The sequence below is a fragment of the Oreochromis niloticus genome, linkage group LG15 (assembly GCF_001858045.2).
Source record: "Oreochromis niloticus isolate F11D_XX linkage group LG15, O_niloticus_UMD_NMBU, whole genome shotgun sequence".
Taxonomy (NCBI): domain Eukaryota; kingdom Metazoa; phylum Chordata; class Actinopteri; order Cichliformes; family Cichlidae; genus Oreochromis; species Oreochromis niloticus.
In genome coordinates, this window is record NC_031980.2 from 28,108,661 (window position 1) to 28,126,217 (window position 17,557).

The 17,557-nt window shown below is 38.8% G+C and overlaps 1 protein-coding gene across 4 annotated transcripts; it reads left to right on the top strand.

Annotated features, from left to right (window-relative positions):
* Positions 1-38: 38 nt before the first annotated feature.
* On the top strand, positions 39-17,351 carry recql (RecQ helicase-like). 4 transcript variants are annotated; one of them, XM_005475109.4, is made up of 15 exons: positions 39-172; positions 1,104-1,155; positions 4,603-4,830; positions 4,919-5,098; positions 5,203-5,309; positions 6,202-6,400; positions 6,490-6,656; positions 8,233-8,314; positions 8,948-9,096; positions 11,363-11,480; positions 11,580-11,718; positions 11,797-11,888; positions 11,981-12,197; positions 13,388-13,517; positions 16,616-17,351. In XM_005475109.4, the coding sequence occupies exons 2-15, from the start codon at positions 1,146-1,148 to the stop codon at positions 17,303-17,305; spliced, it is 2,508 nt and encodes an 835-aa protein (XP_005475166.1). In that variant the 5' UTR covers positions 39-172; positions 1,104-1,145; the 3' UTR covers positions 17,306-17,351. The 4 variants fall into 4 exon arrangements, with proteins under 4 accessions (XP_005475166.1, XP_005475168.1, XP_005475167.1 ...); XM_005475111.4 differs by having other exon boundaries at positions 96-367; XM_005475110.4 differs by having other exon boundaries at positions 96-260.
* The last annotated feature ends 206 nt before the right edge of the window (positions 17,352-17,557 follow it).

Sequence of the window (17,557 nt, forward strand, 5' to 3'; positions counted from 1 at the left end):
GCAGGAGAAGGTATTTGCAGACAGCCTAGTGGATTAAGCTCGGGGAGAAAATGTCCCGAGTCTTGTCTGCCGCATATCCTTCCGAGTTTCTTTTTGTTCCGTCTGTCTGTTGTAGCAACTGAGTAGCTGCTCCAACGGGAAGACGTGGTCGTGGATAAAGTGTTTTTCAATGGTTAGTCGATTGAAATTTGTGCTTTTCAAAGTTTTGTCGCAGAGGCTAAATTCACCAAGAAGACCAGTTTGAAAGTGAATGAATGACGGTGGGTCCTTTGAGCTAGAGGAGACTGAGTTACTGAACACCACTCTCCAGGCTCCTGATGCTGATTACCGTAACAAACTAGCAGCTAGCTACTGTGCGATCAAACAGGTGCACCGCTTTAGAGTCTAATATATGTTACCTTCATTAATATTCATTATATGCACTTTGTGTGCATATAAAAAAATCTGTGACATAGTGTCTTTTACTGTATATAGTAATCATTAGTCTTTTGGCGTTTTGTTTTCACAATTTTTCTGATTTATTTGTTTACCTATTTAATTTAATTTTACGTCCAGACCTTTGTGCTGCTGTAACAAGTTTGTGGAATTAATATTAGTCTATGTCCATAAAGCCTGGCAGGCGTAATGAATTTCACGTGGCTGGCTAAGTCTCAGTAATATGGAGTAACTTTTTCTAAAGTTCTGATTCTGAATTTTTAATTAAATTAAGAAGTAAACTGTCTGCTTTAGAAATTACAATATGAACGTTTCCCCGAATTTTAACACGAGTAATAAATTAGCAAAAAAAAAAAAAAAAAAAAAAAAAAATAGAAACAAAATAAAATGGCTTTAAGTTTGTTTGTACAATGCACAGAACAGGATCTATCTATTTATTTCACAGAAATAAATAGAAACACAATGTTCTAAACACCACTGATAAAAATGCAGTCAGCTTTACATTCAGATAGCTCACTGGCAAAAGAAAAAGAAACTTATAAATGTATAAACACGACCTTTTCTGTCCACTTTATACTATTGTTTTCAGTTATACATATGATCATAGAAAATCGTGAACTTGACTGTTTTTTAAAGTTAATTTTTTATATGGTTTATGTCTGTGACAGGCTGAAAACTGATTTCCTCCTGAGCACATCAGATTGGGAAATATGAATACAGGTAAGTATTTCTGTTTATACTTTTTAATATTTTTCCAATTAATTGTTTGCTCATTTTTTTGTGGAAGAGTGAACATTGAACAGCACTGATATGTAAACATGTGATAAGATAGCTGTGATAGCTTTTGTATTGGAGACAATGTTGTCAGCATGGCGACTGGAGACGATAACACTGCCACAACTCCAGAGGGAGGTGAAGGAATAAGATCATTAACTGCGGGGGTGTGATTCTCAGGGCACTTGTTACTGTGTAGGTGTGAGACCTGGCTGTCTTCTCTGTTCACTCTAACAACACCAGTCCACTGAGAGAACATGCTGCACATTTCTGTCACTATGAAAGGAGCTGACGGTACATAACGTATCACAGATATAGCCAATGCACTAATGAAAGTGCTCCTTTGGTTTTCATGACGTCACCGTCAGTCACACTGTCATAAAGATGTTTCTTTATTTAGATTCTATTTTGGTTGAATTCACAGAAAATCCTTTATGACCTTTATTTCTAATTTAGATGACTATCTTTTAACAAAGACTCTCTACCCATCTTATTGGGTCAGCTAAAGGGTGAATGAATTAAATCAGGTAGGACCAAAAAGTGCACCGCGAAAGATAACATTAGACCCTGGCAGAACCAGGGTCTGGGAGAGGCGGCCATCTGCCGTGACCAGTTGGGGTGAGAGAAGGAAGACAGGATAAAAGACTTGCTGTGGAAGAGAGAGATTAATAACAAGTATGATTCAGTGCAGAGAGGTCTGTTAACACATAGTGAGTGAGAAAGGTGACTGAAGAAGACTGAAAGAAGTAAATGCAAAAAAAGTAAAAATAAATCATTGTTACTGGTACTGACCTGTAACGTTGACTGAAAAAATATGAGGTTTCAACAATTATATGGTGACAAAATGAGAATGTTATCCTCTTTTTTTTTTTTTCTAAAAACAAAAGTTACTGGTAGTATACAACCTAACTAACATTTAGAAGGTAAAAAAAATCTGAATTGGAATAAAATTTTGGTTTTCATGACAAGGACTGATGCCAATTTGAAAAATCGAGTGGAAACTGTTTTATTATATATTCATTTTATAACATTTTGTGAGCGTAAACAGGTGGTGGCCACATTTGTCCACTAACATGCTGAGTGGCAGTTTTTTTGGGGGGTTTTTTTCAAAAAAGTAATGATGCATATTAAATCATATAAGGTTAATTATTGATATACATTTAACTACAATCATGGTTAGAAAATAAATCAGATTGCTTGTATTATTTGGTAAAAAATAATTATTTTATCCTTTTATCTCTTTGTAAATCATCAGAATTATGTGATTTAACTGGTTTTGAAAGGGTCAAAATTCTGAATTTTATGACTAGGACTGGTGCTAATTTAAAAAGTCAAGTCAGACAAAGTTTCCATATATATCTTTATTTTATTGTATTTTATGAATGTAAACAGGAGGTGGCCACTTTTGGCCATGAATAAGCTGAGTGGGAGTTTTATCTACTTTTGCTTTACGTGCACAAAAATAATGATAATATATGTTGTTGTTTATCGAGGACATGTCTTAAACTCTACTATTAACAGTATAAGAAATCCAGTAGCACTGCAAATATAGGAAATGGTCATTTTTGAGGTTGTCTTCCAACAAGGGCATTGTACAAACAAACTGGTGTTTTAAGGGTTAAAAGTTAAAAAAGGAATTAGTGTTTTATATTCATGAAAAGAACTGATGTTAGTTAAAAACTTTATGTAATACGAATACCATCTTAGCATCTTTATTTATAACGCACTTTACATCCAACAATGTTGGCCAAAGTGCTACAAATATAAAACAGAGAAAAAACAGTTTAAATTACATATAAAATATCTTAAAATTAAAAATAATATAATTAATAAGAAATCATATAAGAGATATCAACAAGTCCTGCTGTGCTGAAAGCCAAGGTAAATAAATATGTTTTAAGACATGATTTAAAAACAGATAAGGAAGGTGCCTGTCTAACATGTAAAGGCAACTCATTCCACAATTTTGGTGCTGCCACAGCAAATGCCTGATCCCCTCTGAGCTTACGATTAGTCCTAGGCACACTCAGGAGGAGCTGGTCTGCCGACCTGAGGGACCGGGAAGGTATGAATGGATGAAGAAGCTCAGAGAGGTACAGAGGGGCAGCATTGGACAAACATTTAAAAACAAATAAAAGCAGCTTAAAATGGATCCTGAAATGCACGGGCAGCCAATGAAGTGAATATAAAACTGGGATGATATGCTCGCATCTACGAGTGCCAGTTAAAAGGCGTGCAGCAGCATTCTGAACTAGCTGCAGTCGAAAAACAGAAGATCGACTCACCCCAAAATAAAGAGAATTACAGTAATCCAGCCGAACGGTTACAAAGGCATGGATTACTGTTTCAAATTGCTGTCGTGCAAGAAAGTGCTTAATTTTGGCCAGCTGCCTCAGATGAAAGAAACTAGACCTTACAACCGACCCAATCTGGCTTTCAAGCTTAAGTTCAGGATCCATTTTAAAACCCAGATTTACAATCTCTGGTTTACAAAATGATTTCAGGGATTGCAAATCAACACATGGAACACCAGTGGAGGCAGGTCTAAACACCATTACTTCAGTTTTAGAATCATTAAAACAAAGAAAGTTTAGCGCCAACCACGACTTGACGTCCTCCAGACATGTTTGCAAATGGTTTACAGACGACCCATCTTTCTTTTTAAGAGGAACATAAATCTGGCAGTCATCTGCATAACAGTGAAAAGAGAGTCTGTGTTTCCTAAAAATTGAGCCCAATGGAAGTAAATAAAGCGAAAACAGGATAGGGTCCAGAATGGAACCCTGTGGTACTCCATGAGACAATGGAGCACGGGATAGCAAAAAACATACAAATAAAAAAAAATTTACCGACTTAATTTGTTGGTGGCCACTTCTGGACATGAGCAAGCCCAATGGATGAGTGATTTTGAACAAATCCAGAGGGATAAGGTACGTTTTTGAGAATTATACCAGGGAGTCAAATACTTCTGATCTGAGGCCTTTCACAGGAGCTACAGTATCCAGAGTCATACGTAGTGAGGAGGCAAAATTATTAACAAGATAATCGACCTCTGTTGGAGTAGCGTTCAGTTAGCTGCTCTGCTCTGTGTTGGTACAGGGCATTAATGATGCTAACTGTGCGTGGATTATATTCTTAAACTCAGTTACAGCACTTTCAGAAAGACATCTACTGTGATGAAGTCTACTCCCCACTGCTGTGTAATCAATTATTGTAAATTTAAATGTTATCAGGAAATGATCAAACAAGAAAGGGTTTATAAATTAAAAAAAAGAAACAATTGATTGCCCAAGACTAGTTATTATCCAGGCATTGCTGAACTGTTTGGGGTCCAAGGACACAGCAAATAAGTGCTTGGAGCTTGCTACCAATGTTTCTGTTGTTGCTGTTCAGATATGCAGGTCGAGCTGGACTCGGTCGAGGCCGAGCTGGACACGGTGGAACTGCAGCTCGCAGAGATCCTGCAGAAAAAGGCTGAGCTCACTTCTCGGAAGAATGCCCTGCTGCAGCAGCTGGAGGAGGCCTGTGACACTGCACAGCCTTTGTCTTCTTCTGCCTCAAAGGCATCTGAAGCCAAGCCAGCGATGAGCAAGCAGGAAATGCAACGATATGATGGCACAGGTACTTAACAGACACACTAGACAACTAGTTGTAGAAATATGCCACGTCTGTGCACTGTGTTGACCTGCAGTAACATCATGCTTTATAGATTTTCCATGGTCCAGCAAGGTGGGGCAGCACCTGAAGGCCACATTCCATCTCTCTAACTTCAGACCTTTGCAGCTGAAAGCCATCAACCTGACCATGTCAGGCAAGGACCTGTTCCTGGTCATGCCCACAGGAAGAGGGAAGAGTCTCTGCTATCAGCTTCCTGCAATCTGTTCTAATGGTACAGTGAGACACACATGCAGAGTTTTAGAACAAAACATCTGTCCTTCCAGTTTTATGCTCTTCTTCTTAGGACTTATTTCTTTTACTTTTATCATTTATCAGGTTTTACACTGGTAATCACTCCCCTTGTATCCCTGATGGAGGACCAGTTGATGTACCTGAAGACTATTGACGTGTCAGCAGTCATGCTCAATGCATCCAGTAGCAGGGTAAGAACTGCCTGCCATGTAGAAAAAGATTATTTGAGGATTATGCATGTGTGCGGAAAGAAAAGAATTGCCTTTTGTAATCCACATTTTGGTTACAAGTTATAAATATGTGTTTGTTTTGTAGACAGGCTGCAGATTTTTGGAAAGGAAAAAAAAATCTGCTTGCTAACTGTGTTATGTGTTGTGATTCCAAAGATATAGACTGGAAAAAAACTAGAGCTTGTACCCACTCTCCCTCCAGCTAGCCTTCTTTTGTGACAGCCTGTGCCATAGCGTTACCATCTGCTATGTATACATCTGTCAGAAATTCACACATACACGTGTTGATAGTTTAATAGTATGTCTCATGAAAGTGAACTTGCAAACGTGTGTCTGAATGCACAGACTAGCAAAACAGAGTTTTAAAATAAAACTAAAATAAAACTACATGTACAGGTACTATCTTCTATTCAATTCAGTAAAATTTTATTTGTACAGCCACAATCACAACAATAGTTGTCTCAAGGTGCTGTAATCTTGTTTTCACAGGTTTACAAAACTAGTGTGAGAGCTCATCCAAAATCATTCATTTTGCATATTCCATGACTGATGTTCATATCTGATGAATAAACTGACTTTCTTGACAACTGCAATTAATTTTGTAACCATGTCTTCATTTTGCTTTAAGCAACAATGAATATCCATGGCAACTGCACTCACTGTTCACCAGTCTGTCCAAGAATCGTTTAGTAACATTATACACACTTCTGCTGTAGACAAGAAATGAAAACTGAGATCGCTTTAGGGCATCTAAACAACATGGATGGATCATCTGTAATGATTCACAACAACTGCAGAGCTTTATGTTTCTGGCACTAAACAGCAGCTTGTTTTTTGTTTCCATCGTTCGCAGGAGCATGCTAAGATGGTCATGGCTGGAATGACGGATCCAAAGGCCCCCTTCAAGCTGGTGTACGTGACTCCAGAGAAAATCGCTAAGAGCAAGCTCCTAATGTCTCGTCTGGAGAAAGCCTACAAAGCAAACCTGCTGAGTCGTATTGCTGTTGATGAGGTGCACTGTTGCAGCCAATGGGGTCATGACTTCAGACCAGGTGAGTATTCTGACCTCAGATCATATTTAGTAAAAAAACTGTCACTATGATGCGCTGCATACTGGTTCATCTGTGTGCTTCTCATTCAGATTATAAGCTGCTGGGCATCCTGAAGAGGCAGTTCCCCAAAGTGCCCCTCCTTGGCCTCACAGCCACAGCAACCAGTAGTGTCCTGAAAGACTGCGAGAAGATCCTGTGTGTGCCACAGGCAATCACGCTCACTGCTTCCTTCAATCGAACTAATCTCTACTATGAGGTAAGCACTGTCACTGCACTCAAAACACCTCTTAGCCAGTCAAATGTTTTAATATAAAAAGATGTGTTTAGAAATATACATTAAGGTGGGAAATAATTGACCCCAGCAACAGGGAATACTGTTGTCTGATTGGCTGGTAGGTTGCAAAGCCGCAGCAGCTATGAGCTCTGTGAAGAAATCGTTCATTTCTGTATATTATATTGAAATCAGAATCCCCCACCTTTATACCTTAATACGTCTTTAACTCGGTGTATATCAGTATGTTCCAAACATTCAGTATAGTCCATCATAAGATAATCAGAAACTGTTTTTCTTACCTGTTGGCTAATGCCGACGGCATCCCTTAAAGGAGTGGTGGCCATCTTCAACCAAAATGCTAGCTGGTAGTGAACGTGACACACCAGCTGTCAATCAATAGTATACAACCCGCCCATCCCTTCCTGATCAATGCCCATAACACAAAATCAGGGTCAAAAGTCTGAAAGTTAAAAAAAAAAATTACCTGAAACACAAAAAATTATAATTTAAAACCAAAAACAATTGAATCTTTTTATTTTTAAATTAAAATAACTATTATAAATGACATTGAGTTTATTTAAACAGGTGACAAAAGAAACGGAGGACATTTCTGTCTATTATGCTGTCAAAGACATGTCAAGACAAACCAATGGGTGACAGCCAATATAGTATTTCTGAGTTATTCACTTTATGCTATAATGAAACATTTCTACCCTGAAATGTTTATTTATGATTTTTCCTAAAAATCTCATTAAAAAAAAAAAAAAAATCCAGTTTTGTAATCACTTTACAGAACAGGATTTGTGAGATGTCCGAAAAGCTATTTGATCTCATACAGACTGACATGCCAAGAGGTTTATGCTATATCAAATGAATAGTTATTACAAACATGAAAATACATCAGTTTAAAATAAACAAGTGATTAATGACAATCAATACAGTGCCATTGTCACAGACTTCACAGGACAGACACCAGCATCACTGGGCGGGGATGTCACAGTACTAGAATTTCAGTAGTCTGTACCAAAAACAGTACACTTACATGAATCTCGATATCCAGTTTGAAACCAACACAAAATGATTATCCCTCATACTCAAACATAAACTGATTTATTTATGGTGGTAGCAGGACTTATGTTAAACTGTTGGGAAAATATGCTGAGTAGACCACTATTGTTACTCCAAGGTATAACGTCAATATGTACATTACATTAGCCACTGCAAACACTTTAGTCCACAGGTGTCGAACTCCAGGCCTCGAGGGCCGGTGTCCTGCAGGTTTTAGGTATCGCCCTGTTTCAACACGCCTGAATCAAATGATTAGTTCATTACCAGGCCTCTGGAGAACTTCAAAACATGTTGAGGAGATAATTTAGCCATTTAAATCAGATCAGCTGTGTTGGATCAAGCTCACATCTAAAACCTGCAGGACACCGACCCTCGAGGCCTGGATTTCGACGCCTGTGCTCTAGAAGTTAAGAGTTAGGGTTCATAAACTTCTTTTTACTATGCTCCCCATCTTCATACACACTTAACACATGTCTCATTTCCTTGTCAGGTTCGTATAAAGGATTCTGACAGTGAAGCATCAGTAAATGACATAGCTGCTCTGATCAAGAGTAAATACAAGGACCAATCAGGTACTATGACAAACAAGACTGCTGCATATATAAAACATTACTAATGCCATTTTTCCACTAGTGCTGACTCGATTTGATTCCCTTCTATTTTGGTGATTTTTCCATTAAAATTGAGTACATGCATGGGTTGTTATAGCAATGCGGTTGTCATTTGTATACTACACAAACAAAACAGTGAAGGACGCTGAGGCGATGGTATACCGTCTGCTCAGCCTACGGCTTTGTGTTAAACTTGCGGACCATGGTATTGTTTTTTGTCTAGCCATTTCCCTCAATGCTGGGTTTCAAAAATAGTGGTTTTGATTTTTGACATGGAGTCACTCTCATGACCCGAGTGACGCCACTGACTGGCCGATTGGCATCATGCAGCCTGTTCCATTTTCTGATTGTCTCAGATTGCTTGGAACCCTGACCGAATAGGTACTAAAAAAAGTACCTGGCTACCAGTTCGTACCACCTAATGGAAAACCCTTAAAACTGAGTTGGCACTAGTGGAAAAGGGCTAAAAAAGGTTAATATCCTCAATTCTGCAAAGTATTTTTAGTCATGCCAGAATAGACAATTTTAATGTTAATATTTCTATACATAATAATCATACATGCATATTTTCTGCTTTGTTCATGCATGCCACAGGAATTGTGTATGTATTCTCTCAGAAGGATGCAGAGTTGGTGTCAGCAGAACTCCAGAAGAGAGACATCTTGGCATATCCTTACCATGCAAACATGGACTCTGAGGACAAGTCCCGGGTTCACCGCAAATGGACCTCCAACAAAATTCAGGTCAGTAAAGAAACATATGCACAGCTGCATTTCTGGTGAGATTTTCTATAAGAATTGGGTCAAGATTTTCTCCTCACAGTTAATATTGCCTGGAGTGATTACCCAAAAATTCTTTTTTAACATTTTTTTATTTAATTGCAATAAATGGTTTAGCACATAGTTTTAATAATATCTAAAAGCTAACTTCTTGCACTAAAAATATTCTTCTAAAAATGGTTTCAGTGGATTTCTGGACTTCTGTAGTGTTGTAGATGGCAGCAGCTTAAACTACAGTCAGCACTCCCCAAAGTAAATAATTAAGTCATAGCTTAAAATGTAGATTTAAATAGCATAAAAGGGGATAATATGAAGGTAAAAGGAGAAATCAACATGGCAAAGTCAGAAAATGAACTATAAATTACAAAGGAGCTCAAGGGCGATCTTAGCATAGCTTATTTTCTGGAATACGCAACTAAAGAGGTGGTTTGCAGGGGAAAAAAGGGAGATCAAGTAGAGTGGAAGGAGTGTTCTTTGAACAGCACTTTGTGATTTAGATTGCACTCAAAAGAAAAGCATATAATGCAATCAGAATGACACTCAAGGAAAAATTAGTTCATCATCAGACACTATCCAGGAAAACTCAGGTGTTTTATGACTCCAGCTCCGTGACCTACAGCAGCGCATCCGAAGCCACAAACAACCTGGAAAAATGGGAATTACAAAGTCCAGAGCCAGCTCCCGCTTAGCAGTCACTTTAAAAGGGAGATCCTATCATTGTAGGTGGTAAACAGCTGGAAGTAATCCACGCGATGATCAGCTTGAAACACGTTGAAACTGAGAGGAGTTCATCATAATAACCAATGTACGGAAGAGGATTAGGGCCACTGAAAACAAAAAGTGGGCACATCTTTTTTTTTTTTCCTTCTTTTCCAGAATAATTTTTTCTCAGAATTCTGACTTTAATCTCAGAATTCTGGAAAAGAAGAAAAAAAAAAAGACGTGCCCACTTTTTTTTTTTTCTTCCTCTTCAGTACCAATGAGAGCTGCTGCTATGTGTGTTTGAAAAACATATCAGGACTGTATCAGGAATACAAAATAGTAATTCTTAATGTGACAGCTATAGCTATAACAAAAAGAGAAAAATTAGGATATAATCCTTTAGCATCCTCTAACACTGAGCATGGGAAACTGAAGAAAATAGTGTTTAGAAATACATTTTACTGTTTATAAAAATTAAAAATTGGAATTAAGGTGGCAATTTTAATTAGAAATTAGTTTTGAAGATATTGGCTAACAAAGGACATTTGTGTTAGCCAATGGTGTCGCTGACCAATGAGACTTTACTGTATTTAATCATTACTTTGTATATATACATATTGACACCAATTTCCTAAACAATTAATGAGTTGAATAGCCTGATATCAGCCTCTATCCAGGTCAAGATAATATGGGGTGACCGTGCTTCAGGGGGTTGGGAAGCTCATCTTGTAACCGGAAGGTTGCCGGTTCGATCCCCAGCTCTGTCTGTCTTGGTCGTTGTGTCCTTGGGCAAGACACTTCACCTACTGCCTTCTGGTGATGGCCAGAGGGGCCGATGGTGCGATATGGCAGCCTCGCTTCTGTCAGCTGTAGCTTGCCTCCACCAGTGTGTGAATGTGAGAGTGAATGAATAGTGGAATTGTAAAGCCCTTTGAGGGTCTCGAAAAGCGCTATATAAATGCAATCCATTATTATCATTATTATTATTATGTAGGCTTAGGTCACTAACTCTAGAGCTAATGAAAGAGGAGGGAGGCATAACTCTGGCTTGCTTAAAAAATAATTAAAAGATAGCTCATTACTCTACTGAATACAGCAGGACTAAAATCCTTATAAGAAATATTTATTTACATGTCAGCACCTCTAAAGATCTGGGACATGCCAGAGAACGAGCAGTAATAAATCTGCAGGGATTGTCCAAAGCTGTCCTACTGGTCAGAGGTGGTAGCAAACTTAATTTAACAATTTGTCCACAATTGGCCTTTTCACTTTAATTTATCTACTTAACCTTCCATCTGGACTTGATTAAAAAAGATGAATGCCTATTGTAAATATTATATAAATAATGTGATCTGAACTAAAAGTCATATCAATTTTGTTCAAAATCAGCACTGATGTTCCCCCATACATAGAGAGGGGCAATGCCTCTGATTGAAAATTATTCCATTCCATGCTTGTAAACAGCTCACTGAATAATGCATCTGTAAAACACATGAGTTGTTTTTTTTCTTTGCTTTTGTTTGTTTAGGTCGTGGTAGCCACTGTGGCATTTGGCATGGGCATTGACAAGCCTGACGTCAGGTTTGTCATCCACCACACCATCAGCAAGTCCATTGAGAACTACTACCAAGAGAGTGGACGGGCAGGTAAACGGCCTATAATTTCTATTGGTAGCATGAGCAATACCGTTCTAGCATTACTCGTGGTTATTATTCCGATGTTAAGTGTTTCCGTTGTGTCTCCAGGTCGAGATGACTCTCCGGCTGACTGCGTTGTCTTTTTCGGCTTTGCTGATATCTTCAGGATCAGCACCATGGTGGTGATGGAGAATGTTGGTCAGCAGAAATTGCTGCAGATGGTAGATTACTGCCAGAATGTTGACAGGTAGCACAGGATGTCAGTGCGGGCTGCTTAATTTGCACAGTCTCTCTGATTCTTAAATGTAATATCTGCTTTGTGAAGGTGTCGGCGCTCTCTCATGGCAGTTCACTTTGATGAAGTGTGGGATGATGAAGGATGCAACCAGATGTGTGATACTTGCAGTCAAGCAAAAGGTGTGGGTGGTGATGAAATTTATTGCTTTATGTGTCAGCCATATAGATCATATGCCCTAAATCCATCACCTCACTTTTAACACCCCCTCCAGATTACCCCACTGTGGACATTACCCAACATGCCAGGCAAGTGGTGCAGATTGTGGAGCTTGCAGCCTCCATGGATGAGAAACTGACCCCACTGAAACTGGTGGATGCATGGATGGGGAAAGGCCCTGCAAAGCACAGGAAGATGATTCAGACCACCACGCTGTCTCGGCGACAGGCTGAAGTTGTGATTGTTCACCTGCTCCTGCAGGGATACCTCAGGTGATTCATGCTTGGTTTCTTTCTGTGGATTTTGCTTAATTCAATTTTATTTATTAAGTATTAATTCACTACAGTTTTTTCAAGATGACTTTGTTTATTGTTCTGTTTTTGTTCATTAATTGACTAGTGTGTTCATGTCTGTGTGTCAGCCTGTCTGCAGAGACGATAGCTGGAAAAGTTTTGAATGAATTCTGATAAAACCTTGGATGGGGTTTAGAGAAGGCTCGGGTTAACAATCCATTAAAATTTGGCTTCCTCTGAGTGTATTGGCAACATTTAGGAAGTGATACTGGTATATAAGGTTTCTAAATATCGCATTACAGTTAGATCCAAACATGTCACATTTGATCACTGACATCGCTTTTACATTTCACATGTGCGCTTCTTTAAAGTTAACCCCCAAATGCATTATTGTTACTGCACTGCAAACTTCTTAAAATACATTTAAAAAGAACAAAAACAACAAAATGCAATAATGTACCCCTAAAAGTAAATACTGAGGAGAAGAGAGCGAGCTGCCTGGGCAGAGGTTAGTGCTCTTGGAGTGCTTCTTGGTCTGAAAGAGATCATGTTTGTGTGACACATCTCTCTTTTCTGACACGTCAGAAAAAGATGTTGATTTCATGCAAAGAAATGCAAAGAAAACCCACTGGTGTCAATGAAATGCCTCCAAACTGCTAACCAAGTTTGGATACCATTTTCTTCCTCTACACTAGGTTAACCTTCAAGCTAACTAACACTGTTGCAGATGTGGGGCAGGATAACATAAAATTGAACTCAAAACATCAGGTCCTTTTCAGACTATCCATTCTAGCTTTTCTAATTAGGATCAGACGGATGACCAATCCAAAAATGAGATTGTTTATTCTGGTACAAACCTGTCATAATGTAAACAACAAAAACGCATTGAGAAGTTCCCCTCAAATCACACAGCCTCTGCAAATACATTGTGTTGGAAACCAGACCATATTTAGTCCATAGAGAGGAGCAGCTGAAGTTAAAGGCCAGACATGCTTTTCACTTTTACTTTCTTTGAATAAAGCTTTAAACTCACCTTAGTTTGACCTGACTGACTGTGGCAAACCATCAGGCTGTGTAAGTCTCTAGTTCATGGGATTAAAGATAAAGCTCTGATGCTGTGACCATTTAGTCTGTCTGACACAGAGTTCTTCCCAATGTGTTGACCTCAGAGAGGATTTCAGCTTCACACCTTACACCACCTACTTCTACATGAAGCTGGGCCGCAAAGCTTCTCTGCTGAAGAACCCGACACACACACTAAGCGTGAAGATGAGGGATGCAGGGGCTGGAGCTGCTTTGGTAAGTTTGAAAAAAACAAACAAACATATTCTTCTGTTACCAGTATAGTCTGCATCATCATTTAGGAGAGTTTTTTAGTATAACACCTAACCCTAACTACAAAGTAAGTTACAAATCACAGCTGTTTTCATGTCACTGTTGGGGGTAGTTAGACCTGAATTTAAAACACTCACTTTAGTTAGTACATCACACTCTTTGTTGGCAACAGGTTTGAACAAACATTTCCGTTTTGTAAGATATTACAGCTACAATCAGACTGAGTGCCAGCACAAACAGATCAGATTAAATGTTCTGGAGTGAGCAGACTGCACTGTACTGATTGGAATATTGTTTTTTATTAGTAACTAATCCAAAAGAGCCTAATAAACCATTTATGTTCTATTTAAAAGCTCTAAGTGAATAAAAATGTTATAAGGACACTCTATTCAAAATAAACAGTTTTAGATCCCTGTCTTCCTTCTCCCACCCTAACCGGTCGCGGCAGATGGCCCCGCCCCTCCCTGAGCCTGGTTCTGCCGGAGGTTTCTTCCTGTTAAAAGGGAGTTTTTCTATCCCACTGTCGCCAAAGTGCTTGCTCATAGGGGGTCATCTGATTGTTGGGTTTTTCTCTGTATGTGTTATTGTAGGGTCTACCTTACAATATAAAGTGCACTGTTTTTGTGATTTGCCGCTGTATAAATAAAACTGAATTGAATTGGAAATAAAGCTATTTAATATAAATGGGTTATAAAAGGGTTACACAGGTAAATGGTATGGGTACACAGAAAAATGCATGACTTTCATTACTTCTGTTCAGGACATGTAAACCTCTGCATGTATAATATATGCCACATATAAATTGTCCTAAAAATTGGTTGCAGTAAAAATGTTCAGCTGCTTCTCTTCCTGGAGTTTCCAAGCACTATATAAAAAAAATTAGCAATAATTTCCATTTTTTATGAATAAACTAAGTAAAACTACTTGTCAATGTACTCTTCAATTCAACAGCTACACTCACAGAGCTAGCCAACTAAAATATGCTCTCCTCTGCACAGTCCTCTTTTATAAAGTGCTTTACAAACCCGAACATTAAAGCTAACAAGTGGATTTTCCCGTTTAAGGGGAGGAGGGATCTGTGTATATATAAATAATGACTGGTGGACAAACCACACTGATATAGAAAGCTACAGCTCCTCAGACTTGAAATACTTAATACTTGAATGCAGAGGATCTTTTCTAACTTTTTTGGAAATGGGGTTGTAAATTAGATCTTTACAGCAGTACCGTTCTGAAATCTCACGGTTTCCTGTTTTGGCACTGAATCAGATTCTGTCCTGTATACAGCTGTCCTGGATTGTTGCATGTCCTCCCCTTCTAGTGTCGACTCATACATTCCACTTCGGTGTGAACCTATTCAGATAAAGCACTTTTGTTAATGACCTGCAGGTAAAAGTCTCCAGTGGCAAGGGCAAATCCAAAGAGGGAAAGAGATCAGTTCAGAGCTGTGGAGATGCCACTGTGTCCAAGAAAATCAAGACAGATCTCCCATAGCCCTCTCTCACCTGCCCAGAAGACAAGTTTACAAAGTACAGTTCATCATTCCCTACTCTGTTCACAGTTGCTTGTGTATGCATGGTGCTATCCACACTGTTACTTGTTACTGCATTTTTAAAATCCTGATTTTCAGCCTGTTGCTTTGACTTCCATGGTGATGAAAACTTTTGAGAAGCTTGTAAAACATGAGCTTTTGCATGCTACTTGGGATAAATTAGACCCTCTCATGTTTGCCTATAGAACAAGTAATAGGTAAGGTAGAGGATGCTGTGTGCACCTTGCTCTATATGGTTTTAAAGCACATGGTTTGTGTAGCAAACTTTTATTGCCTGCTTTTTGTATTCAGCCCCATATTTTAGCAAGACATCTCACGAGTACATTTAATCTTGATTCTGGACTGATTTCTTGGCTTATTGACTTTTTAACAGATAGACCTCAGAAAGTGAGAGTCAACAATGTTTTATCAGATGTGCTTTTATCTTCCACTGTTTCCCCCCAAGCGTGTGTCCTTTCCCCACTTTGGTTCTTTATACAAATGAGTGTCAGAGCCTCTACCAGGACGGACATATAATCAAGTTTCTGCTCTATGACACAGATCGTGACCGTGGCCCAGTTGTAGATGACTTTGTAAGCATGGTGTGGACAGTCTTTTCTTGACATTAATGTGTTTAAAATAAAGGAAATGGTTGTTGATTTTTGTAAACAAAAAATTTCATCCCTGCCCCCTGTTTGTATTCATGGGCAAGAAATTGAGGGGGGAGGAGAAATATAAATATCTGGGCACCATACTTGATGAAACGTTACAGACACCATATGTGCAAAGACTCACCAGTGTATGTATTTGTATGGGAAACTAAGTGGTTTTAATGTGGATAATATTTTTATGAAAATGTTCTTGTTTTATTGAGTCTGTTTTAACGTTTTCTTTAATCTGCTGGTTTGGGTCTCTTAGCCTGAAAAATAAGAAGAGACTGGAGCTCATTTTTAAATTGTGTAGCAAAGTGGCAGCTAAATGATCTTGCCCTCCTGTGTAAAGGGAGGGCGACCCTGAAGTCACAAAAGATTCAGGGTGCTATGACACCCTCTGTTTTTTAGAGTATCAGCTGTTGCCTTCAGGGAGGAGGTATTCCTTGCCTCGTTGCAGAACAAACAGATTTAAATTCTCATTCCTCCCTACCACTATTCATTTTTGAAATTCTGTTATGTGATTTTGGTGAATGTGTTATTTATGCAGCTGGCTACAAAGCAAATTGCCCCTTGGACATAATAAAGGTTATCTTGATTATATTTTCTCGCCCAAGCCTGTTGGGCTTAGTGTAAAATCTTAAATATTCAGATTTTACACTAAGAAGCATGTTTCACCAAGCTCTCGCTAACATTTCATCAAACTAACACATTCCATTTAACCTGGTTACTTGTAGGTTAAATATTCTGTTGCTGTATACACTTTATAAACATGATACTTTAAAGGTTTGTCTATTTTGACACATTTGCCTCTTTATGTGTACATCCAGTGTCTTATTCCAGAATGAAGATTTCACTAACATTGAATTTCATGTTTACAGGACACCTCAGCTGTTAAAGTGAATGAAGAGGATGTCAATATGACCTTAGACTCCACTGTTGTGGAGGACAGCAGTCCCCCACAACCTAAACAGATAATATTTAAAGAAAAGAAGAATGTATCAAGAAGACAAGACCTGAAGCCAGTCAGCCAGACAAACAAGCAGATGGCGAGACCAGACAGATGTGGAAAGGCAGAGGAAAAGAAGAATAAACCTATCGCATTTCAACATATAATTGAGGTGGATGTTGAAATGAACAGAGTACATAATGTAGGAATCAGTGATTGTCAGAAAACAGTGTCACATTCAGATAAACCTTGTTCCAGTTGCAAATCCAGCACACCTCAGAGAAAGCGAAGGAAAGCTTGTGCTCACACAGCAGCAGCCACACGGCATGTTCCCTGTCCATCCACCCATATCACTGTGCCTAGCTCTCCTTCCCAGACATCCATCATCTCTGACACAGCAGCCGAGGAGCTCTGCGACCTCAGGAATTATTATGGCGAACAGCTGAGGAGAATAAACAACATTTCCCACGAGTACTTGGGGCAGGCCACACATCCAGGAGTGCTGGCCTGTATCAGGGAGCCTTTGAAGAGCCTCCGCCTGCCCCGTGGACTGATCATCGCCCAGACAGCTCGAACCCTGTGGACCCGCATCAGTGGCAGGAGAAAGCTGGTCCGCTGCTGACTTTTGTTACTGTAAAATGATAAAAATAAAATGAACTTTGTTTGGATGTTTTGCATATTTTTATATTTATTTTTATATAGACAGAAGAGAGAGAAATTACCTACTTCGTGTCAAACCAATGATTTATGGCCCCCGTGTCAAATGATTTATGCCTCAGGAAATTGTAAAGGAAGTAATAAAAGTTAATGGCAGTCACTACTTTTATGAATATCATGAAATTATGATATTGCATAACTCGGTAATAATCAATCA

Coding starts and splice junctions, on each gene's coding strand:
- recql (XM_005475109.4), top strand. Junction 5,099..5,202: donor TCCTGCAATCTGTTCTAATG/GTACAGTGAGAC, acceptor ATCATTTATCAG/GTTTTACACTGGTAATCACT. Junction 9,097..11,362: donor GGACCTCCAACAAAATTCAG/GTCAGTAAAGAA, acceptor TTGTTTGTTTAG/GTCGTGGTAGCCACTGTGGC.